Source organism: Nyctereutes procyonoides, unplaced genomic scaffold (genome assembly GCF_905146905.1).
Source record: "Nyctereutes procyonoides isolate TBG_1078 unplaced genomic scaffold, NYPRO_anot_genome, whole genome shotgun sequence".
NCBI classification, from domain to species: Eukaryota; Metazoa; Chordata; class Mammalia; order Carnivora; family Canidae; genus Nyctereutes; species Nyctereutes procyonoides.
This window is the reverse complement of record NW_026575051.1, coordinates 47,624,572-47,650,007: the sequence shown is the minus strand read 5'-3', so window position 1 is coordinate 47,650,007 and position 25,436 is coordinate 47,624,572. Positions and strand designations below refer to the sequence as shown.

The following is a 25,436-nucleotide window of genomic DNA, read 5'->3' as shown; positions in this document are numbered from 1 at the left end:
GCCCAGGGCCGGCGCCACGGCGGGTCCCCCGCGCCAGCAAAGTTTGGAGCCGCGGGCGCCGCGCTGCTTGGTGCGCGGGTCCCTCCCCGCGCGGTCCCCTCGTGGGGTCTGTGCCGCCGCCGCTGCCAGGGCAGGACAAAGGCTCATTAACACGTGATGGGACCGCGCTTCATAAATGGGACTGGAGCGAGAGGGAGCCAGAGCCAGAGCGCCAGCGGAGGCAGAGGCGGGGACCGCACGCGCGCGGCGAGGCGACGGGCGCCAGCGCCGAAGGAGACCTGCGGCCCCGCGCCGAGCCAGGCGGGGCGAGCGGGGGCACCCAGCGGCCAGCCCGGGGCGGGGGCGGCGGCGGCGGCGGCGGCGGGGGCGAGGCTCGCGGGCAGCGGCCGCCGAGGGGTCTCCGGTCCCGGGCGCCGGCGCGGGCGGGCGGGCGCTGGAGGAAGGGGACGCCGGCGCGCGGGCGGCGTGGACCGACCGACTTACTGACCGACCGACGGAGGCACACCCCGCTCCCCCCGCCCCGCCCCGCCCCGCCTCGCCTCGCCCGCATCCCCGCGCCGGCGCCGCCTCCCTCCGGCGACTCCCTCGGCCGCCCCTGCCTCCTGCACTTCTTCTCCGCCTCCGCCTCCGCCTGGTCGAGGCTCCCTCGGCGCCAGCGCCTTCCCCGGGCCCGGGCGGGGCGCGTCGGCTCCGGGCAGAGCTCCGGGGAGTCGGGCGGAACGCTCGTCCTTGCAGAGAAGCCGCCCCGCGCTGGGCCAGCGGTGCCGAGGGAGCTTCTCCCCGAGGAGCGGGGGATGCGAAGGGTAAGACCTGGCAGGGCTGCCTTTTGGACACTCTTGTGTCCGCCTCCCGCCCCCTCGGGTACTGGCCGGTGTGGTCCCCAAGTGTCCTCCGTGGAGCTCTTATTCCGTGCGAGCGAATCGTGCGTCGATGTTTACTTGGCCGTAGAGCCCCAGCCTGCAAACTGTGGTCTGTGCTACTTCTGGAGGTTTCTACCGTTTCCTGCTTACTGAATGTGTGTGCACCCCTTGCGTGCACTCCTGTGTGCTGGTAGGAAACGTGTAATTGTGCATGTTGGGGGAAAAAACAGGCGCTTGAGTTGGTGCTGAATGTCTGTAGACCGTGTCAGCAACTAAGTGTTCCCGGAGAAATACATCGATCTCTGCACCAAACCTAGAAACTGTCTAAAATATGAAGTGTCATGTAAAAAAAAAAAATTGTATGTCATAATAAACTTTTGGTGTAGAAAATGTAGCTGCAGGAACCACTCCGTTTTAGGAAAAATAAATGTACATTGAACATCTAAATTTGAATGTTGATGGAACCATTAACCCAGAACTAGCCATTAGATGGGGGGAAAAAAAAGTTGCTGTGTTTGTGAAAGACATTTCTCGGTGAGGCTCACAGTCCTAAATGGATCGCCTCTCCCAGTGCAAATGTTTGCAGTGACCGACGCGAGAAACTGTCATTTGGTCATCTGGAACTTTGAAAGCAACTTGTGTGTTTCTAATTTTAGTTTTAAATTGAACAGATGAGGGGAAAAAATAGTAATCTGTTAATCATTTTGCCTCCCATCTTTTTTTTATTTCCCTTTAAATTAAGTGTAGAATGTTCTTGTCTTTGTTGTTGCTTCTCGATACATTAAGCATCCTTGGGCATTTAATAAGAGATTACAACAGATTTACTGGTTTTAAAGGTGTTGAAAGATATCTCTACGGGTCCCACAACTTCTCCTCATATTTTATTACCAAGTTAATGCCTTTTCAACAATGGGGGAAATGCAATTTCTTAGCGTAAACTCAGTGGACATTGAGTATCAGTGAGGTGACCACTGCCATCAATCTATTTTGCAGAATATTGAGAAGCTCAGAGCAACTAACCTTTAAGGTTCCCATAGGACTTTGTCTGATTTAAAGTGTTGCTTTTCTAATCCCACCCTACTGACAGTTTGCAAGGGAAGATATACTGATTGATTTTTCTCTCTCCCTGTCCCCCCCCTCCTTCTGCCTCCCCTAATCTCTAACTCAGTTAAGAGCAATTTTATCAAAATAAAAGGCCATGCATAGTTTCTTAAGTGAGACAAATAATTTCCTGATTATATCCATACATGAGCAGAAGCCACACACCTCCAGAATTTTAAGTGTTGCATACTGCAAGCGGTTACTTGTAGGCACAATAGCAGTTGCTGTAGTTGGGCAAGAGGCAAGAGGACAGACGTGTTTTTTTTAAAAAAACTAATCCATTTTAGGTTATCAAGAGAACTTACTGTACACAGACTCTTTTTGTTCCAAAGATGTCTCCCACTCCAAGCAAGGAGCAATCCTGGGTGAGGTATGTATCAAGTGTCTGATGGGGAAAGGTCTCATTGTGTTCCTAAGTCTCCGTGGGGGTAAAGTGATGCCACAGGGGGGGAAATGCTGGGTTCTGACCTTTCATAAATAAAATTACTATGCTTGCATACTCATTGCTAGGAAGGCAGATCAGATATTCACGCCCCCCAATTTTAATAGATAGCTTCAATATATATGCATATTAAAAGAATATGATGCCTCGCCCCTTAAATAAACCATAGATGATATTATTTGATTTGGTGTGTAAAGTTTTACGTTTTGGTGAAAATCTGATTTCACGTTGGAGTAGTGCTCGGCTTTGTTTGTTATCCACTGTTTTCTGTCTTTTTCTGTTACCCTTTTCCCAGTGGACTCTGTGCCTCCCTGTCGCTTGTGAGATCGTTCCTCTCTAATAAGCCTAGCTGCAGGATCAGTGTGTTCTTTTTGGCATTTCAAAATGTTAAAATAGTGAAATTGTTAAATGTTACCAAGATGAAACTGCTGGGAATGAAATTCTCTGGAAGAACCACTATATCTGTGACACATTACAGTCTATTCGAAAAGAGAACTCCTTGATTCAGTTTACCTATTTTTTCTCAAGAAAGAAGCAGCCCCTTTGATTGTGTTGATAAGTATTTAGTATGCAGTGTCAGCTTATTAATTATAAGGCAGAGCCTGAAAAACTCTTTCAAAACAATCTTGTGACATTCTTCTTTGCTTTGACTCAGAATTAACATGAACCACCAGGAAATTTAGACAGGCTCCTTGGTTGTCTTGCATATTAGTATTTGGAGGTAGAATTGGAATACTGGGCTGTTGAAGAATAAACTATGATGAAATGGAACTTATAATAGCAGTTGATAGTTCACCACGCTTACCAAATGTTTCTTCCCAGAAAACAGTTGGCCTAATAAGAAAAGGGATTATTTCCCATAATTAGCTCTCCAGGAATGCTGCAAAAAAAAAAAAAAAAAGGAGTAATAAATTGAATCTGGAGATACCTAACCACACGTGATGAATAAAACGAGATTTGGTTATAGTGTCTTGAATTTGGTTAGTCAGATGGAGCCTGTCCTTGAGGTTGCTGAGTGTTATTCTTGGGGTAATTATGTTAGCTCAGTTGCCTGAAGAACACAGATGAGAGCTTTCTTTCCTGCAAAAAGGATGCCGTGTCTTCACCAGTGTAATCTGTTTCTTCTGTTTTTGTATTCATCATTTTCTAATTGAACTAAAAAATTAGAGGGAAACCAGCCTTCGGGTTTAAATTATTTATAATTCTGCTTTTGCCTCTGAAAAGACCTGGACCCAACATTGTTTGAAAAACTGCTCAGGCCAAGTTTACATATTGTATATCTATATTTTACATATTGTATATCTATATTTTGAGGGACTGAGGGACTTCTCTTCTTGACTGAAGATTGGAAGAGAAGTTAAAGAATCAGAGGAAATCAAAACCAATCGATACACATTGTATTGGCAAGATTTTACTTCATGCCCCCCCCCATCTCCAATGCTTCCTTAATTCTTTTCTCATAGCAATGTTCACTTTCCATTGTAACTGCATGCACACTGTTTCTGAGGGGTTAGGGGATATGACACTTTGCCACTGAATTGCTATTTAATGTTTTTGATAATCATTTAATTCACTGATGATGAAATGGAACTTGTCTTCTTAGATTAGATTGGGTTAACTGTATAACATGATATAGATCAACTCAGATTTCTCCCAGACATGTTCTGGACTAAAAGAAACAATAAATGTCATCCAGAAAATATATAACATCAAATTATATACTGCATAATTTTAGATGATTGAGATGTATAAACACACTTGTATACATCTATATGAACAAACTTCTTCATAGATGTGTGTCATGGCTGACATAAAAATTTACACCCGTTGTCTACATATATCTGAATATATAATTCAGATTTTAAATAAATTCTACGAATTTGGGGAAATGTCCAAATTCAAGACAGCTGTGCAGATGGACACAGAAGACTCAAGGCAAAAGAAGTATCCACCTTGCATCAAAACAGGGCCGTTCTGATTTTCCGGAATAGTGGAGATCCGTCCCAGTCTCGTGTTCTGAGAATCTTGCAAAGATGCCAGGATGGGTATAACTTCATCTGATTACAGTTTTCTCATCAACACTGACTGATGTATTTAATACCATTTTCACCAATCTTGCTAGTTGTTTATTTTTGGAAAGAAAGTTGGGAGAAAAAAAATACAAGGTTATTACTATATCACAAAATGCATACTAATATCAGTATATTTGTAATATACAGCACATTATAGTGCCATCACAAATAAGTCAAAACAATAGGAAATATGTGAGGGGGGAAAGGAAAGGTTGTTTTTAGTGGTTTTCAAGTGCCTCTCTTGGTATTACTCAAATAGTTTGATGTTAGCGGAACTTCTGTCTCAAATAGGCCTGAATGGATAAGAGGTATGTTTATGACCTATCAGTGATAATAGGTCAAAGCCATTACATAAAGTAATCAGTGTTATTACCTCTGGTTCTTAACAAAAAACATTTACTAAAAGCTTTCCTGGGTCATATTTCTTCACTGGACAGGGTGCATCATAGAAAGTAAAGTACATTTCATTATAATAGTTTTTCTAGTACAGTTGCCATTACAAATAGATACTTGAGCTAGTTTTCATTGATATTTTTCCATATATTTGAAGTATTTTGCATATAATTATTAACAAATAACTTCCGGATATCCTCTCTCTTAAAGTTTCATTTGGACAGGTTAGCACAAGGTTTATCATTGGGTTTGTATGGGTTTTCGAAGGAAGAATTGTTTACTCACCAAACCTGAGCAAATGAGCCTGGCAGAGCCACAGCAGTTGTTCTGGAATACTACAAATTCTGTTGTAGCCCCAGCTGGAGAAATTTTCACACCTGCACTTTAGGAAAGCTTTCAAAGTTTTGCTTTGTTTGTTTTGTCTTCTCTTGTTTTTGAATATGTGAGTTGAGACTGGTTAGATGGGAACCAATATATCTTAGCCAACTCTTTTTTTTAACCTATTGTGCAATTGTATCATATTCTGTATTTTTTGAATAAGCTTCTTAAGATAGATTTTGCATTTTTTGAATGCAACTAGGGATTTAAGCTCCGTTTTCTCCTAACACAGACGGCAAATCATGTTTCTCTAAGAGCACAATATTTTATTATCTAATTCTTATTTTTCCACTTGGGTTTGGATTCTTAATTGTGTAGAGTTTGGATTCATGGGGTAGAAATTTGATATCTTTGGTTTCACTCTTTACCATCATTACCAACTCTGAAAAGCATTTAAAATTTGTTTTTGACTTCAGAAGATAAAGTGCAGTATAGTTTCCTAAATTTGACAATGTAATATCTATTTTTTTTTATTCCTACTAGCAAATTCCATGCTATTGCTTTTTAAAGAAAAGCAGAGGCATTTTTCAAAGATGTGCCAGGCAATCTGTTGTGGTAGTTGAATATACTGGCAAATGCTTTCACAAACTGTGTATGTCAGTAGTATATTTAAATATAATTAAAATAAAATATAATTAGGAAATAATGTTTTTCAAAGTTTATGTTTAAATGGGAGGGTTCCCTTCTTTCCTCATTATTTCTTCATCTGTTCTTTTAGACCATATACTTAGAGAAGAAAATTGGAAAATGAGTTCCATAAATTGAATTAAGTTACAAGGAGTTTTACGTTTAAATTGGTGATAAATTCCGGTGTGCTTTTTTAAAAACAAATTTCTCCTTTCATGTACGGATATTTGCACTAGAAAACTTTATAACACCAATTTCTGTTGGCTAAGAGGCTAAACAAGATATTCAATAGTAAGTGAACCAATACCATATGTAGTATGCCTTTGTCAGTCGTGTTTGCTTTTAATTCAGCCGTATTTAAAAGTAATCAACGTGATTTATTCTTTAGAAAAGACACTTAATTTAATGCCACTATGATCTGTGTATTTTGGTTTATTCCAGTGTGGCTTGTTAAATGGACCAGATTTTCAACTCATTTCAATGCACTGCTACAGAATTTGTAAATGTTTTCTCTAGCATTTGTGCAAGTTGTGGTGAGCATCCAGCATGCATGTGGAGAAGAAGGAAAGCTGAATGATTTAATACATAACCGAAGTAAGCAAAAGATTGTCCAAAGAATTCTGTGCCTTTGCATATGAGGGAATTTGACTTTGGAAGATAGACAACTAGTTTTGGAAATTATATCAAAACTTCTTACAAACAACCCCAGAAAAGGGAAAACGTTTGGATGATTGTAGTCCTCAGCTAAGGAAACTAAGTATGAGTAATCTATGATCCATTTTTATTGATGAAATAATTAGAGAGGAAACAGTCTGCCCAAAGTCAGATATTTAAGTACTTTGGGATACATTTCCATATATTTATAACTTTTAGGTATTTTTGCAAGATATATGCCAGCTATAAGCAGTATAAATTGCATAATTTAATTCTGTAAGTTAATTTGCAGTGGATCTGCATTACTTGGGCCTACTGCAAAATTTCCATTTTAGTTTGTTTTCTGGGTGCATCTCCTGTGACACATTATTTTACAGTTCGAGGAAGAGACAAACAGAAACAAACATTTCCAGCTTAAAAAAATGAGCTGAATGTTAACTACCATTACTGGTTTCCCGTTCTTTTATTCTCAGTCATCATGGGTTCCTTCACAGTGGCATTGAAAGGAATAGCTAGCAGTTCTAGAAAACGTTGTGTAGTCTTTGTAAATAGAATTAGGAGAAAATAGTGTGTGGAGTTCTTAAGTTATGTCTGCATGCTGGGTAAGTACATATTATATCTTGAAGCCACTTTTCTCTGTTGGTCAAAAATATAACAGTCAGTTTGCTGGAAAAGTGCAAAGAAGCCCAGAATTGTAGACCAAAAAACCTTGAGAGGTTCCCTACTCGTTATGTTATGTTTATTTTCAGGCTAGACCACATTATTCTATTTCAGTCACACGGTTTTAAACATCTTCTTTGGGAGATTACTTTATCATGAGCGGGCTCCCTTAGCAATCCATTTCAATGAGCTAAAAACCTACACCCACGGAATATTCTTTCTTCCTATCCTCAATTCCTGAAGGTTAATTTTTATCCCTCCCCCCCACCCCCATTTAGTCTTTACCATTGGTCTCCATAATCTTTAACAGTGGTTTTTAAACTTTATAGAGTGTGTCAGAATCTTGCGGAGGGCCTTGTGACAACACACCTGTGCCCCGAACCCTGAAGTTTCTGATTGTGTAGGTCTGAGGTAAACCTGAGAATTTGCTGTTTTCCTAAGTTCCCAGGTCATGCTGATTCTACTGATAGGGAGACCACCCCTTGAGAACCACTGGCCTATAAAATAACTCTGTGCTCTCCCAGACTGCTGTGTGACTGCTTAGATGGTTCATTGAGATGTACTTACCCTGGATGGCCAGCCCATTCTCACCTATCTTATTTCCTAGTTCTTTATCTTCACGTCACTTTTGCACAATACTCGCAGCTCCTCAGCTCTGCTCATAATCCGAAATTGCACCATACAAGTCCTAGGAAGGATTTGACCTTGAATGAGTACAAAAGAACCACCTCATGGTTTCAGTGACCTCAAAATCCTGTACTTGCATCCAATTTGCACACTTCTGTCTTAATTGTAACTACATTTCCAAAGCATATTTTTCATCTTTACTGAAACCTATTTCTTCCGGTTGTTTGTATATATTTATTTGCATCTTGAAAGTATATTTTTATGTTTGTATCTTTCGTGTTAGTACACACCGATTTTTTTTTTTTTAACATTTCAGCCAGAGGAGAAGGCACGTAAGTACCTAATTTATAAAATCATGTTTGAAGGGAATCCTGGATTTACACAATAAAAACTTATTTAAAATTATTCCAGTGAGAGAATGATGGGAAGGAAATTGAATTATTTAGAAGCTGCCATATCCTTGATTTGTATGACTACTTGAAAAAATATTCACTTCTCTTGTGAAATAATCCATTGTTGCCCCTGTAATGATAAATTTCCACTCTTTTTCATCACAGAATTATGGCCTGTGTTGGTGATTTTGTATTTGGAAATTGGAAAGCCAAATGTTTCATAAAATAGAGATGAGTTAGGTTTGTTATTAGAATTGATTTTGGGCTCCTGAGATATTCCCATCTTACTTTTAGCATCTCTTGGCATAAACATATCATTTGTTTTCAGCAGAACTACTTTCCTTTATTTATCCCTAATTACTTTCTTGAGGCAAAATTCCAAATATTCACAATTAATTTTATCAATATATTAAATTTTCTCAATGCCCCTTTGTCCCAAACAAGCAATTAAAAATTAGGTTTGTAGGCAGTAATAATAACCCATTTTAACCCTCCATAACATATTTTCTTATTTATGTTTTAATTAATTTGGTTGCAAAATACATAAAATGTTGTAGCAGGAGAAGTTGCTCAACCAAAGCAAGAACTATGTCCACTGAATAGAATAACAAATTGATTCCTAAGGGCTTATAAAAGCCACTCCATCTAGTGGTTGAATTTTCACATAACTTCTCTTGACAAGTGGTTTTGAAAACACTATTGCACATGGAGAAATCCCTTTGGGAAAGATTAATGCATAATAACATGCATTTGAGGGAAGGAAAAACTTCATTATAATCATAACTTTATACATTGTCTTTAACGGTCTATCAACAGCATGTGATCAGGATTCATTCAAAGTTGTCCATGTCACAGAAATCTCTTTGTATATCATTGTTTGCGCCTAAACATTGAAGTTCATAACATACACCCGGGCTTAACAAGGATCAGAATAAAAAATATATACCTGATCTTTGCCTAAAGCTTCCACTTGCCATCAGTATAACTTCTGTTTAACAATGAGATAAAAGGGGAAAAGATCCAGGGATGCATAATTGTTGATGCCTTTTATGTGACCTTTACACTTGGGCAGTTTTGTTTCGTTTTGTTTTGTTTCAAGTGGATGTTTGTATGAGACCAAAACTCAGTTTTAATTCCCTAATAACCAACTGACTTTATGCCAGGGAAAACTATCCACAGTTAAATGCCATTCTACTAATATAAATACTCCTGTCTCTGATGCACACTGACATTCATTTAGTAGACAGGTACCGAGTATGTACCCCGTGCCAGGCACTGTACCAGGCAGAGGACACATAAGGCATATAGGACATGTCCGTCCTCTCAAGATGTCCATGATTTGAAGGATTTAGACACAAGACACAAGAAAGACTGCCACAGGATGACTCAGCAGCGCCTCTCCTCTCTCCTGGAAGAAAAACCTCAAGCATATATAGGAAGAGGATTATACAAGCCAATCACTGGGATACATGACCCAATACTGTTGGGTGATGTAATATCATATGCCTATGACATGTTTTCAGATCCTATCCTATTCCGTCATCTGTGGGAGAAGGACAGATGGATGGCCTTTATTTGATTGAGTGGGGTGGGACAGAAAATCATTTCTCTTGCTTCCTTGACCATATCCATTTATACAAGTGTAATACATGAATACATATTTAATGTCTACAGTGCTAGGCACAGAGTATGCACCAAGTAAAAATGTGTTACATGAAACATGTGAGGGCCTTTAACTTTGTATCCATCAGCCACATTGCTGTAGTCACACAGCTTTGTGCTCTTTGGGCACCAGGAATTTGTCACAAGCACTCCCTTGTTGGAGACTTACTAAGGGTTACAGAATTTCTTCTCCCTTGGTTCCAGCGAGCATCTTAGGACCTGGCCACAGAGAGTCATCTTCCATCTGGGTCTAACAAAACCACGCTGCTCATGGTGGGAAATTGAGTGATTTCAAGTGAGTTTGAATTTCTCCATATGGGAATGAAAGCTTCAAGCTTTTGTTTACTAACAACCATCACATCCCATTCAGAACTAAAGAAGGTGTCCTCTCCATTCCCTGCTGGTATCGTGGAAACTGTCATTACCATCAATCCTTACAATCGACTAAATGGAAGGGGAAAAAATCTAATTAAAAAATAGCGGCAAAGACAGGTTAGATTTTATTTATTATTTGCCAACAGTCGCTGAAAATAAGGTGCTAATCCAGGGTTAGGATTTATGGCTTATAGTTAATTATCATACTCTGTCCCTGAAGACCACAGGACAAAGATGATTTGCAAGGGCTGTGATCAATCTTTTTTGCTGTCAACAGTTCCTTCCTTCAGATTTTAGTTGTTTACTGTGTAAAATGATCAGGTACTGTTTGTTACCTCCTTTTCCAAAGATCCACAGTTCTTCCCCCCTTGGAAACGAAAGAACATGTCTTATTATATGGTTCCTGGACCTCAAAGTTAAGAGCAAGGACTTTGAGGTATGCAGCCCTGGGTTGAGTTCTGGTTCTGCCCCTCTAGTTAGAGACCTCGGGCAAAGTATTTTACACTCAAAGCCCCAGTTCGCTCATAGGTAGGATGCGGATTGTGATAGCACCTAATGCATGTAAATATTTTAAAAATATATTCTTAGCACATAAACAATCTAATATTTCTTATTGAAATATCTGGAAATTGGAATTTTCTCTGTTGTGCATTTAAATCACCCAAATCACCCAGTCACTCTAAGATTTGAAACTAGAGAAATAAGACTTGATTTTTCTATTGGACTTAAGTTGTATGTTCATGCATTCAAAGAGAATGTACTTTGTTGAAAGATGAAGGAAGAAACTGAAGGGTATGCTGCACCCCTGGACAACATGTAACACACTTGAAACTATTGCTGTCCTTGGTAATGAACTGTCAGACAGCCTGTCTACTGGGTTCTACGTGTTTTATGAGCTGGCCTTGTAATGACCAAACTTTACATACATGATAAAGACAGGCTTATGGAGTATTTTGTATACGGACAATGGCTTCTATTGAATCGAAAATTTTGCATTTTTTAAGGGAAGGCTGCATCAATTATGCTTGATTACTTTCTTTACAGATATATAGAAGAGGTAGCTCTCTAAAAAAAGAGAGAGAGATAAAGGTACTTGGTAAGAGGAAACATCAAAACAGTAGAACAAAATGAAATGGTAAATGGATAAATGGAATTGGTTATAAAAGTCAACAAATCATTTCATTCGTATTATTGCCTCTGTGATAGGCTTTTCTTATGGCCTCATCACCTAATATGAGTGTTTAATCTGATGTAGTTGTTAAGGCATCGTTTTTTAAGCCCAAAAATTCTTTAAAATTTAATAAGCTTTTAAATGTTAGATAATTAGGCATACTTCAGATTAGATTTGAACAGAAATATAGCCTCGTAAGTGCCTTAATGTCTATTCAGTTCATATTAATTGATATATTTTCATGAAATATATTTTCTTGCTAACAAAGACCAGAGACAATGGTGCATTTAATAACTTCTATTCCACGTTACAAAATATATGAAAAGCTAAAGCTTTGAGAACCAACCGAGCATTACCTACATAATGGAATTTTCTTTTATGTATGGGAAAAGGAACTGACATTAATACAAGGAAGAAGGATTATGTATTTTTGCCTGAATTATCAGGATAATTAAGTCAATCCTTCTCTTTGCTATAGAAGATAATGCAAAAAGTGACCAAACTACTTTAATAATTCCAAAACTCTGATAGTTATGTAAGAATTAGAGAAGACTCAGTTGCCCATTCAACCATAGAAGAAGCATCATTCATCGAGTTACAGTGCTGGCCCATGAGATCTGCCATGTATATTGAGGACATGTCTTAGACATAATACAATTATGAGGGTCAACTAAAATTTTCCTACTAACTTAAGAGAAATACATTATCAAGTTACTTTTTCTTGATCAAATTAGTAGAAACCAGACTTGTTCCCAGAAATGAATGGAAAATAACAAATACATCCACTGGCACCTTCATTCTCATGAATGCTTCGCAAAGCTCTTTTACAAGGCTAGCTGAGTAGAACAACACAGGCCAACAATGGAATAAGGGAGAATGAGAGGGTTAATTTAAGCAAGGGCCTGGGACTCCTGCATTTTATATCCTGGACTCCTGTCAACTTAGAAACTATGAGCTTGGCATCTTGTCCTTAAAGTATTTATAACTTTAGGCTGGGGGGCTGAGACAGTCTATAACTATATCTGGAGCACTGGTCCTTTTGATGTTTCTAGAGGGTTTTCTGCCTAACTAGACATGATGTGCTGCAGGGAGCAGATACTGCCTACTGCATGTCCCTCCAGAGATGCTGCACAGGCCAGAACTGCCAGGATTTTGACTCCAGGTGCAACCGTGATAAATATCTAAATTATTGAATGTCTCTCTAAAACAAAGAAGATCTTCAGTAGGGAAGTGAAGACTAAAGTAACCTGCTATTAATTATATTGAAAAGACTTATAAAGAAAATATTTGAAATCTTGTTTTGTTACTCAATACTAACCCTAATCATAACATGTATGTTTTATACCCTTAAGGGGTATAGAAACAAAGATGTGGATTCTAGGTAGACTTTGGAATACTTCATGCTGCTGATATACCCAGAACATTTCTTTGATGTGATACCACAGCCTGCCAGTTATTTAAGTTTGGAGGTGGTAGATGGAGAAACAAGTGTGCATTTAGTGAGATGGACCAACAGAACAGGTAGTGTCATTCTAAACATTTGAGATTTTTTAAAAAAAATAATAGATTCAGCATAGTATAATATTTTTATTTTTATAAAGGTGTGATTTATAGCTTAAATTACTAGAATAAGTTGCTTATATTTTTAAGAACAATTCTAGGAAAATCCCCTTAAATGTCATTCCATCATTGTTTTACTATAACAGTAATAAAAACCAACTGCTTCTTTAATAGGTGCATCTACACATCTTGCTAGAAATTTCCAATTATGATTTTCCCAGTAGCAAACAAAAACAAAATTAATGGCAGCTGCATCCCCCAAAGCCTAAACTGCATTACTAATGAACTCTCAAAGAAAATTCTCAATGCAAAAAATAATCAGGTGAAAATTACTGTAATAATCCAAATGTAGAAATAAAGGAAAGAATTACTGAAATGCAGAGGGCTGCTTTCCCGTCATGATCCCATTAACAGTTAAAATAGCCTGTGCACAGTGGTACTTTGACACTGAACTGCACAAAATCCATGTATACTTTAAAACGGTATTCCTTAATTAGAGTTGGCTGATATTGGACAGAAATTAGTCTATATTTCATAACCACACCAGGCTCTGGCTCAGATTTAACAAGTTAGTTCGTTTTAATTAAAGTGCTTGGTTGCATTAAAGTTGGAAATTGTGATCACATATGTGGTGATCTTAATATAGAGTAAATCACAGGCACACATGGTTTGCATTACTGAAGAAAAGTCTTCCAGATACTAAAATTTTAATCGTTGAGGCCATGCCAGTAGGCAGATTCACCTAGATGGGCTGGGATAGGAAATAGTGATTTAGTAGGAGGTAGTCTTAATTACTATTGACAAAATGCCTTAATTTGAGTTTGTAGGAAGCTAGAAGACCTGAATATAATACAGAAAGCAAAAATGGCTTCATTCTAGTTACTGTTAATGCCTAAAACAGTGCATAAAGTCCTAGAGCAAAAACTCTGGAGTCTGAGAGACATGGGTTCAGCTACAAACTCTTCATTTTCTGGACAATTTACATTAACATCTAATGACCTCCATTTTCTTATCTGTGAAGTGGGGATTATAAATAAGCAATAATAGATATAATAGAGTTGTCATGACAATTTAATGATAGAATATGTGTGAAGTCTCTGGAATTCCTGGAATATAATAGACATCCAATAACATTTCCTCCTCCCTCACCCAAGTATGCATCTTTTATTTCCTTCATGCTTCAAGTGCTGAGACAAAAATAAAAATTGAATAAACAGCCTATGATCTAATAAGGAAATGTGCTATCTTGAAATAATATATTGGCAAGAGTCACAGTACTAATGATAATATTTACTAAAGACTTAAATTTTCTGCTAGGTCCTATGTGAGGTGTGCTATCTGCTTTTCTTTCTTTCATTTAATTTTTAGAACAATTCTGTGGCTTAGGCAACATCATCATCATCATCATCCCCATTTTACAGATGAAATACTGGGGCTCAGAGACATTAACTACTTGCCCAAGTATAAGTCTCACAGTAATCTTGGTCTGCTCACTCCTAATTCAATGTTTTCTTCATTGAACTAGTGTTTTGACTAGTTGGAATCAGTGGGGAAAAGAGGGGAGATAGTAGTATCTCTGGCTTAGGTTAAAGGGATGATGGTTCATTAATGTTAAAAACAGCTCTGAACCCATACTGTCCAATAAGGTAGCCACTAGTTACATAGGTCTATTAAGAATTTCAAATGTGGCTAGTACCACATGCTGAAGTAACAATATTTTTGATACATTAGGTTAGAATATATTACTAAAATTAATTTTATCTTTTCCCTTTTTCTTTTTACCTAGGTAGTGGAAACTTTAAAATTGTATATGTGGTTCACATTACGTTTTTTTTAGACAACACTCCACTAGAACAAGAACATCTGGGTTCGTTCTGGCTCTACCACCTACTAGCTGTGTGAATGGCAAATTCCTTACCCTCTCTGTGCCTTTCATCTGTGAAATGGGGATAATAGTGGTAACCCGTCTCATAGGGCCATTTTGAAAAATGAACAATTGGATAGACATAAGAGGCTCAGGATGCCACCTACACATAATAAGCTCTCCAGAAGTGCGTAGAAAGGGAAAATCAGCATGACTTTGTGGTATGCTTGATTATAGAGGCCAAGAAAGGAGTCCAGGGTAAGTTCAAGGTACAAGATTGGACAACTAATACGATTAGTCATAATTCCATAAGAAATGTGAAAAAAGACAGGACTGGAGGTAGTTTGCTGCAGCACTATTTTAAAGCAAGAGATGATAATCAGTCCAAACCTGCATCAGAAGGAGGCTGGTCACATTCATTTAATGGATACTTAAGGCACCTGCTAAATGGAGGGAGGTTTCATGGACCAATGTGGAACTGTCTTCACGTATACTTTTAAATGGAAAAGCAAGATGCAGAACAGTGTATATAGTATGTCAGTGTTTGTTAAAAAGCAAGTAAAGAATGAATTTATATATTTGCTTGCATATGCATGGAATATCTCTGGAAAGAATAACAAGGACCTTCTTGCCATTGGGAGTAAAACAGGATGGTTGGGACATGGGGATGGGAGAAACTGGCTTTGCTGTACATCCTTCTGTGCCTTTTGAAATTGGAATCATATGAATGTAATATATGCATATAAGTGATCAAAATTTCAAATAAATTAGTTTTTAATTGGGAAGTGTGAAAGGCGAGTTAGTTACTTGAAAAATAAGAGGACTTAGGGGTTGGAAGTCCTGGACTGGCTCCCGATGAGAAATGTTGGGCTCCAGTTTTGGTTTTCAGGCCAAATGTCCATTGAATTAATTACCTTTCTCTCCTCTAATTTTAGGAAAGACAAATAAATATTATTAAATCACTCTTTTCATGCACCAGTTAATAAAATTCAACTGCCACCTATTAGGTTCATGTGAACATTTCTAAGGGAGACCAGCCCTCTCTTTCCTGTCTATCATTTTATCAGACACCATTCCTCTGCTTGGAAACCACTTTCTAGTTATGGAAGTAAATATGTAAGTTCGCAGTTAAATGATGTGTGGGGAGGCCTGAAATGTAGGGGAAAACTGGTGGAACTAGTTCTGCCTGGAGGGAAGGGCTGGCCAAGGAGATGTCAGAAATGGAGGTAAGTAAGTCTTGAAAGATCAATGGAACAGACATCTTGGAAATGCGTATTTCAGGCCAGAGGGAGGCTCAGAGGGAAGGAGGAAGGTGTGCAGGTGTGATCCCAAGAGCAGCATGTCTCCTAGGGCCAGTGAGCTCTGTGTTTGAGTACAGATCGGAGTTGAGAGGCAAAAGTTAGATTTGAGAATAGGCCAAGACCCTTAACAGCTGTCTTCACAAATTGTGGCTATTTTCTGTGTCCCTCAGATTATGGGTGAAAATTATCATATGTAAGTGGAGTTGTTTAGCAAATGTAACTTTACAAAGAGCAGAGTTGACTCAGCAGACAGCCTGGACTCCAGGATGGCAGGATAGAGCAAGGTGGGCCACATTTAGCACAGTGTCCCTATTCCAAGTTACTAAATAAACAGAAGAAAAAAAACCACATTGTGATACTTAAGGTATGAATTTAATTTTTTCTTCTTTGCCTCCGTGTTCTGTCTCCACTCACTGATCCTACATATTCTTGGCATAAACATCCTTTCCTTGGGGAGACCTCCTTCAACCACCCTAGACCGGCTGCTACCACAGCATCTGGTATATCTCCAGTCAGAGCTGTCACCACACTTCATCATAATTATCGGGTCAGCTGTCTGTCCTCCGCCACACTGTATACTTTACGTGATAGGGATTCTTTCTCTCTTTTTTTTTTTCCTTGAAGATTATTTATTTATTTATTCATGTGAGACACAGAGAGGCAGAGATATAGGCAGAGGGAGGAGGCTCCTGAGGGGAACCTGAAGCGGGACTCGATTGAAGGACCCTGGGGTCAGGACCTGAGCCAAAGGCAGATGCTCAACCACAGAGCCATCCACGTGGATTCCTTCTTGAAACCATTAATGCCTAGCACCTAGTGCCAACCTACCACCCTGGCGCGTACTGGGTGCTCCATGATTTGTCGAATGGATGAATGAATGAATAATTAATTCAGATAGGTAGGATCCCTGTATTTTAGTAGGAGAACTCAGAACATTTTCATTTGTTGCAAGATAATAACTATCTCCCCCCACACACAGTATGTTATATTAAAAAAAAAAGAAGAAAAATACAGTTAGGAAATAAAATGATGGTTTTTATGATTATTTAAATATTATAAGTACCACTAAGTAATTCTAATATCTTTATAAACTAAAGAGCTTAATAGCCACGTTTTAAAACATTTATAAATAGTAAAATCAATTCCCTGGCTGTTTATTTTGAAACAAAACTAAATTGCTTATCTTAGAATTGAAGAGCCCTTAAAATTTGGCCCCCTTTTCTCAGTCATCCGTCTTTCTGGTGCTGTCTACATGGAAAGCCTAGATGATACAGCATCGAGGCCTGTTTCCTGTCTCCTAGAATGCTTGTGTCCCTGCACCGTTCATGGGGACACTATCAGGAAGCACTTTTTTTCCATCATTACTGCTGTCCGATGTTCAAGATCTTGGTCTTCCCCTGAGCCTCAGTGCAAATTTGCCCTTTATGATATTTTTCTTGGTTGGTGTAGACATTTTTGAAGCTCACCTCAGCCATGCATTGGTCCAGATGTCTCCTCTGGAAGAGGAAACTTGCCTGCTGGATCAGGCCAGCATCCAGATCTTCCCCCATGGTCATCTGTTCTTCTGGTGCTCAGAAGTCTCTCCCTCCCCCTTCACACTCAGCACATGGGCCGCATAACACAGTCCCTGATTCCAGACCATCTCATTCTTTGGCTGTGCTGTACGTTCAGTCTTAGCTGTGTGACAAGGTGATAAAGTCTTCCAAGAGCAAAAATTGTGTGACATGTTGCTCTCCCCCATCCTCACCAGCATTAGGACACTGCTGTGACAGTAGAAGCCAGGTGGTGAACACTTTCTAATGCAACTATGAGTGCATGCCATGCCCAGGACACATTTCCTTCAGCTTGACTCTTGGCCCCTGGAGGTCTGTACAGGATCACACAGTGGCTTAAATCCAGACAGCTTAAATAAGGAAAGAAATATTTCTAGTGTGTGCCACCACATCACCAACTTTGGGTGGCTTTTCTCTGGCTGACTGACTCATTTTGTTGACTGTATCTGACAAGGATTTTATCTAGGCTCAGAGACAGGAATGAAATAATGTGATGGTACACATTTGGGATGTTTACAGTAGATTTTTAAAAAATTCTTATTACTCTCTCAGTCTTCTCATCATTCAGGTTCTTTGTTTTCCCTCCTGTTAGGATTCCCTGCTGCGGATCTCTTTCTCAGTCATTTTGAGTTTGGCCTAATCCAAGACGGAGGTTATGAAGTCTATCCTAGATGGCCTTGCCGATACCACCTTCCGCACCATCACCACAGACCTCCTCTACGTGGGCTCCAATGACATTCAGTACGAAGATATCAAAGGTGACATGGCATCCAAACTAGGGTACTTCCCACAGAAATTTCCTTTAACTTCCTTTAGGGGAAGTCCCTTCCAAGAAAAGATGACTGCAGGAGACAATGCCCAGTTAGTCCCAGCAGACCAGGTGAACATTACCGAATTTTACAACAAGTCCCTTTCATCCTACAAGGAGAATGAGGAGAACATCCAGTGTGGGGAGAACTTCATGGACATGGAGTGCTTCATGATTCTGAACCCCAGCCAGCAGCTGGCCATCGCCGTGCTCTCCCTCACACTGGGCACCTTCACAGTTCTGGAGAACCTGCTGGTGCTGTGTGTCATCCTCCACTCCCGCAGCCTCCGCTGCCGGCCCTCTTACCACTTCATCGGCAGCCTGGCAGTGGCCGACCTCCTGGGGAGCGTCATATTTGTCTACAGCTTTGTTGACTTCCACGTGTTCCACCGCAAAGACAGCCCCAATGTGTTTCTTTTCAAACTGGGTGGGGTCACCGCCTCCTTCACGGCCTCCGTAGGCAGCCTGTTCCTCACGGCCATTGACAGGTACATATCTATTCACAGGCCCCTGGCTTATAAGAGGATTGTCACCAGGCCCAAGGCTGTGGTGGCATTTTGCCTGATGTGGACCATAGCAATTGTGATTGCTGTGCTGCCTCTCCTGGGCTGGAACTGCAAGAAACTGCAGTCCGTTTGCTCAGACATTTTCCCACTCATTGATGAAACCTACCTGATGTTCTGGATCGGGGTCACCAGCGTGCTGCTGCTATTTATCGTGTATGCATACATGTATATTCTCTGGAAGGCTCACAGCCACGCGGTCCGCATGATTCAGCGCGGCACCCAGAAGAGTATCATCATCCACACATCAGAGGATGGCAAGGTGCAGGTGACGCGGCCCGACCAAGCCCGCATGGACATTAGGCTGGCCAAGACCCTGGTTCTGATCCTTGTGGTTTTAATCATCTGCTGGGGCCCTCTGCTTGCGATTATGGTGTATGATGTCTTTGGGAAGATGAACAAGCTCATTAAGACGGTATTTGCATTCTGCAGTATGCTCTGTCTGCTGAATTCCACCGTGAACCCCATCATCTACGCTCTGCGGAGCAAGGACCTGAGACATGCTTTCCGGAGTATGTTCCCCTCGTGTGAAGGCACCGCACAGCCTCTTGATAACAGCATGGGGGACTCGGACTGCCTGCACAAACACGCCAACAACGCAGCCAGTGTTCACAGGGCCGCAGAGAGCTGCATCAAGAGCACGGTCAAGATTGCCAAGGTGACCATGTCTGTGTCCACAGACACGTCTGCCGAGGCTCTGTGAGCCTGATGCCTTCCTGGCAGCACAGGAAAAGAAATTCATTTTTTTTTAAAGCTTAAAAATCTAGAAGAGTCTGTCATCTCATCGGTTATATTTTTTTAAGTTTACCATGCTCAGTGAAAGGTGATTGTCACCAGGATCAGTTACCTGTTCTTTAACATTTCGATAGTGTAGGTACTGAAACTCAGTTCTTCAGGGGTTTACAGTGAAGGAAGCTTGCTGCTGATGTGACTGAAGCTTTTTCCGAGTCTCAGCGAAATAGGAGAGAAACCTGTGGCTACACAGTCTGAAGTCAAAGGACCCATAGGAAAACACCATCAAATGAGTAATGCCTTTGTAACCACAACTCTCATTATAATGTGAAATGTATTTGTCCATAAGTATCGGAGATGTCCACTTTTACAAGTTACACTACTAAAGTAGAGCTCTTTTGTAAAATGTATTATGTCATGTGAGATGTGTATCAGTGTTCACTGTGTGTTATTTATATTTGTCTAGTTCAGCAAAACTGAAAGGTAGACTTTCATGAAAACAATGGGACATAAGCTGTGGATATACACCAGTGAGACCACTTTTTAAAAAATTATTGCCCGTGACTTTAGAAACCTTAATATTTTTTCCAATCTATTTAAATTTGACATTGGAATAACCATAAAGGCTTATTTTTCTGTTAATACAACAAGAAGAATTTGAAGACTATCCAGAGTATTGAGCAGAATTCATTGACACTTAAAAATTTGTTAGCCCTGCATTTTCATACGTGGACATTTATTATCTTCTGGACTATGGCTGTTCTGTTGGGTGATGGATTACAATCAGAATGGAAGACAGAAGGCATATTGACTTTTCTGGCTGACATCTCTGACTTTCTTTAGTCTTTAGCTATTACTAGACCTCTTAAGACAGCATGTGTCAATTTTAATGTATATTGTTATCACTGTGCAATTGCTGTTTACTTGAAGAGTACTGCATTCTTAGATTCCAGGTTTAAGTAGATTTCATGCCTGGGTGGCCAAATGAGTCTTCATTTTTTCTTAATTGAAAAGAAGTATTGTCTGGATCAGTAAAATTATACCGTGTGTGAGTGTGAATATAAATGTGTGTGTGTGCGTGTTTCTATCCTGTAACTGTTCCAGTCATGTCATAAAGTGAGAAAACTGTGACCAAGTGTAAATTTCACCACTGGCTGCACTCTTGCACATGAATTCAGTTTCTAAAATTGAGTTCTTCCAGAAACCTCGTTGATAAAAATACTGACCATAAACATTCAGAAAACTGCCCCCTCCTTTAGAGATTGGTCAAGAACTACTCAACTGACTTTTAGATATTTTGTTAAGACCAGTATCTAACAAGGAAGAATCAATGACAAACATGCAAGTGAAGATCTGTATTTACCATGTCAGTGTTGGAAAGTGAGTGTCTCGGTTTCTGAGCACCTAATATCAACCAAGTCCATGGGGAGGTAAATCATCAAAGCAAAGTGGTTCTAGAAAGCCCCATGGTAACATTTGTCATTTGAGTATGTAGTTATGTGACCCTGATTAAGTAACACTGGACCTCGCTTGCTGAAGTAAGACTACCAGGTCTGGTCCATGTGGCTATGGAGGCCAGTCGGACAGTGGGTGAGACAGAAAAAAGGCAGCGAGGAGCCCACACAGTTGTGATTGAGGCTTGAATGACATGTGGCTGCTTCTGTGCTTCACCCAGAGGCCCGTTCTGACAACTCAAGACCCGGCTTTGATGGGGTAGATTTGAAGGAATAGGCCTCTCTCCTGTTCCCGGTTAGCAGGATCTGCTAAAGTATAAAGATGTGCATGGCTTTTTTTCTTCTTATGCCCCACCCTCATACTCCTTAATGGTACCATGGGTGCTCAGAATTGGGCTCTTTCCCAGTAAGCATTAATTTGCTTCGGAAGCCACTTGACCCTGACAGATTTTACTTACAAACAGTCTTCTCCTTACACAGATAAAGCATGGTTCCCACTGGACCCAGGGACATGCATAGCACGAATTAAAGTGGAGACCTAGCATTTATCTGGTGATTTCTAGCTCTCTAGATAGATGAGCAGCCTACTGGGGCAGTGTCCTCTTGTGCAGTGTATGGTCTGCAGCTGAATGTAGCCTGTGGGCCAAGCTGGGATAGATTTAACTGTCTGTATAAACAGCTCAAATCTGCCTGCTGATTGCCTCGCCTTACCTCTCTGTGATATACACAGGAGGGCTCAGGGTGTTAGAGGATGAATAAGATCTCTTTAGAAGAGAGAGAAAAGATTATTTACAAGAACTCACCGTGGTCTGGTTCCACTGAAGAATTGCCAGTCTTTAGTCCCACATTATCCCAAATGTTAACCCACATGTTTCAGAGCTCACGAGGCAGTACCAACTCTCTTCTCACAGCTGTGAAGACCTGGTGGAGATGAAATTCTTGTTATTTATAGAAAAATTCCAGGATTCATTTTTGAAACTGTATTTCTGTGTATGCAATGTAGATTTTATAGTGTGTTGTGCTTTCGAGATCTAAATTATATATAATAAATTAAGGGACAATGGGGCTGACAGCACTAAACTTGGTGCTTATTGATATTCTAAGAAATATCTGTGAAATATCATCACATGTGTGTTACACTACCTTCATTTTAAAACATTTCAATTAGTTTGATTCACTTTGATGCTTTTAATATCGTTTCCTACCCCAAGAGACTCCAATGTTCTCCCTAATGAGAATACTTATTAGAATTACCATTCATTAGTATCATTCATTACCTAGTCCCTTAATTAGGCCCATTAACTTAAATATAATTTAAATTTCAATAAGTTTTATAAGGTCTGACTTCAGACTCACCTATCTTCCTCTGAGGGTAACATAATTGTCCTGACCATGCATTTCACTATCACATATGTCTTCAGAAAGGGCCAAATTCCCAACCTGTTCAGTTTCTTCAGAGTAATGATGAATCTTTCAGCCCTAGACCAATAGTTTCATTTAAACAAGGAAGGCTGTTTCCAAGAACCTCTAATTTTCCATTACATATGAAATTTATGTAAAAGAAACATGGATCTGGGAGAAGCTGCAGACATATGCCTACACTTGAGTTGTTTCCCAAGCCTCCCCACCACGTTGAGTCAAGCCTATCTGGCATTAAGTGTCTAGGAATTTTGGCTGCCTAAACCCACATTGCAGGAAATAGGTCTAACAACCAGATGAGAATTAGGCCCCGGATGAGTAGCACTCTAGTTACTGTCCTGTTGATTCATTTCTGCCATTCCACATCTGTGAAAGAGACCACCAATATCATGCGCAAAATTAGATTTCTCACAATCTAACTGTATATTTGTATGATATTTTAAAATATCCTAAATGCTGGGCAATGGCTATTAACGATTGTCTTGCATTGGCCTTCTGATGAAATGTTAACAATGCCTATTGTAATATAGACAAAACATTTTATCTACTGATTTGGGCTGAATGTATGTAAATAGGTTTTTTTAAAAAAGTCAGATGGTTAAGCAGTGGCCTACAAATCAGGATTTTCAGATAGAAGAGTTTCCTTACATTGCTGTGGCATCCTAAAACCTATCTTCACGTAAACTTAGTGTACTAGGCTTGCTGGGGATCAGAGTCCCCAAGAAAGGAAACCTTTTCTTGTGGTAGTATGAACCAAGACGCCAGATTATCTGGATTCTTATTTCCAATGTTTCAACTGGGAAACATAAATCTTTATTGTCTGTAAATCTAACATTATTCCTTTTCCTCTTAGAAGAATATCGTATTGTTAGATGTTTGTTAAGCTGGTAACACCCTTGCAACCGCTGCAATATCTTCGTTAGTAATCTGTATAATACTTTGTACACAGGTACTAGTAAGATTGTTATTCAATGTAGCTTCAGTCATTAACTTACTAGCGCAAAGTAGTACTTTCGTAATATTTACAATGTATTAAGCCCACACTATATTTTATTTCAATGATATAATTAAATTGTTATTTATTCAAAGAGAAAACATCCCATCATGTTTATTGTCCAAAGTTACCTGGAATCAAATAAAAATTCTAGATTCTCATGAAGAACATAAAATGCCTTTGAATTCCGCCTTATTTCACAGTCTAACATTAAAACACTCAGGATTTAAGTTCTAAAAGATTGTGGAAGAACCGGTTTGTTCCCAAAAAGCACTTTTGACTTTATTTGAGAAATGAGGACAGATTGGATTAATGTAGTCATTTTTAACATAGGAAAAACATGCATAAAGCCATTATTTATATAATAAAGGAAAAAACCCTGCCATACCTTTTTAAAGCATTATTTCATTAAAGGGCTTAGTGGGATTTTGTGGTAAATTAAAACAAATGCACAGTTCACAATGTGTAAATGAAATTGGAATTTAACAGATTTAGCAAAATATATAAATCTGTGGAATTTATAAACACAAATTCTAAACCATGTGAGAGAGATACTTTTCAACATAACTTATAAAAATATAATTTTATTTGAACAGGAAGAAAAAATAGTTTGAAAATTTTATGAAGTAAAAAAAAGCATTATATGAAGTTTACACATTCTTATTATCTGAAAGTATGTTATCAGTTAATTTTGAAAGTAAAAATTTTCAAATGGTAAATTAGCAAATATTTGAAAATAGATTCTTTTTATTATTTTAATGACAAAATAAAAAATTTATCATTCTGCCTATTTTAGGAGACACTGTGGTTAACTGCATAATCTGAATGCCTCTAACAAAAAAGCAAATGACATGTGTTCTTAGTTCTTAAATTTTACATTGGGACTTGATGGGAAAAAGATACAAACCTAAAAACTGATCCCCCATCAATAATTCGTTTTGCCATTGATAGTGAAATATACATTCAGAATGATGTAGAAACAGAAAACCAAGTGAGGTATGCAAGAGTCCCCATAGTGTCCCCCATAGATGATTCCAGCTGGAAAAAAATCCACCCTTACTTCTAGAATATTCTATGAGAAGGGTTTCTTCTGGATTGAAGGTGATACATGTGAAGTTTTTGGCTCCATACTGGAACACAGAAAGTGAACAATATACATTATCATTGTTCAACTCCCTGTGCCTGAATGCTAGTGAGAGAAATTTGGAGTGTATGTATCTGATTAGGAGATGATGAAATGTGAAGAATGGGTTAGTTTCTACACATCTAAAAGTATAGGTCATTGGGCTACTGTTCTTCAGAAGTTTCTGGCAATGTTAAGGAATGAATATATAGGATTATAGGAGACATAGCACCCTGTGACATATCCAGAGGAAAAGAGAATGACAGGAAGGAATGAAATGGGGTAAGGAATTAATTAAAATAATAGAGCTGTAGATTTGAATTAACAGAAAAAAATGAGATTCTGGGACTCCCCAGTATTGACTGCAGCAGCTTATTCATTGCTTTAGACAAGGGTGTTCAAATAATTAGGCAAATGAATAACTTTGCTCTTACTGTTAAGAAACAGATGACTTATGCAGCACTTCAGTTGTTTAAGAATAATGATATTAGAAGGGTGCTTGGGTAGCACAGTCAGTTATGTATTTGACTTTTAGTTTCCACTCTGTTCGTGATCTCAGGGTTGTGAGATGGAGCCCCATGACAGGCTCTGCACTAGGTATGGAGCCTGCTTGGGGTTCTCTCTCTCTCTCTCTCTCTCTCTCTTTTTCTC

The 25,436-nt window shown here is 39.3% G+C and overlaps 1 protein-coding gene across 1 annotated transcript; it reads left to right on the top strand.

Moving 5' to 3' along the window:
• Window positions 1-654: 654 nt before the first annotated feature.
• CNR1 (cannabinoid receptor 1) lies at window positions 655-23,946 on the top strand. Its single transcript, XM_055330933.1, has 2 exons — window positions 655-803; window positions 18,285-23,946. The coding sequence occupies exon 2, from the start codon at window positions 18,348-18,350 to the stop codon at window positions 19,764-19,766; it is 1,419 nt and encodes a 472-aa protein (XP_055186908.1). The 5' UTR covers window positions 655-803; window positions 18,285-18,347; the 3' UTR covers window positions 19,767-23,946.
• Window positions 23,947-25,436: the final 1,490 nt, after the last annotated feature.

What these genes read in the sequence shown, in the direction of transcription:
- CNR1 (XM_055330933.1), top strand. Translation starts at nt 18,348, where the DNA reads ATGAAGTCTATCCTAGATGGCCTTGCCGATACCACCTTCCGCACCATC.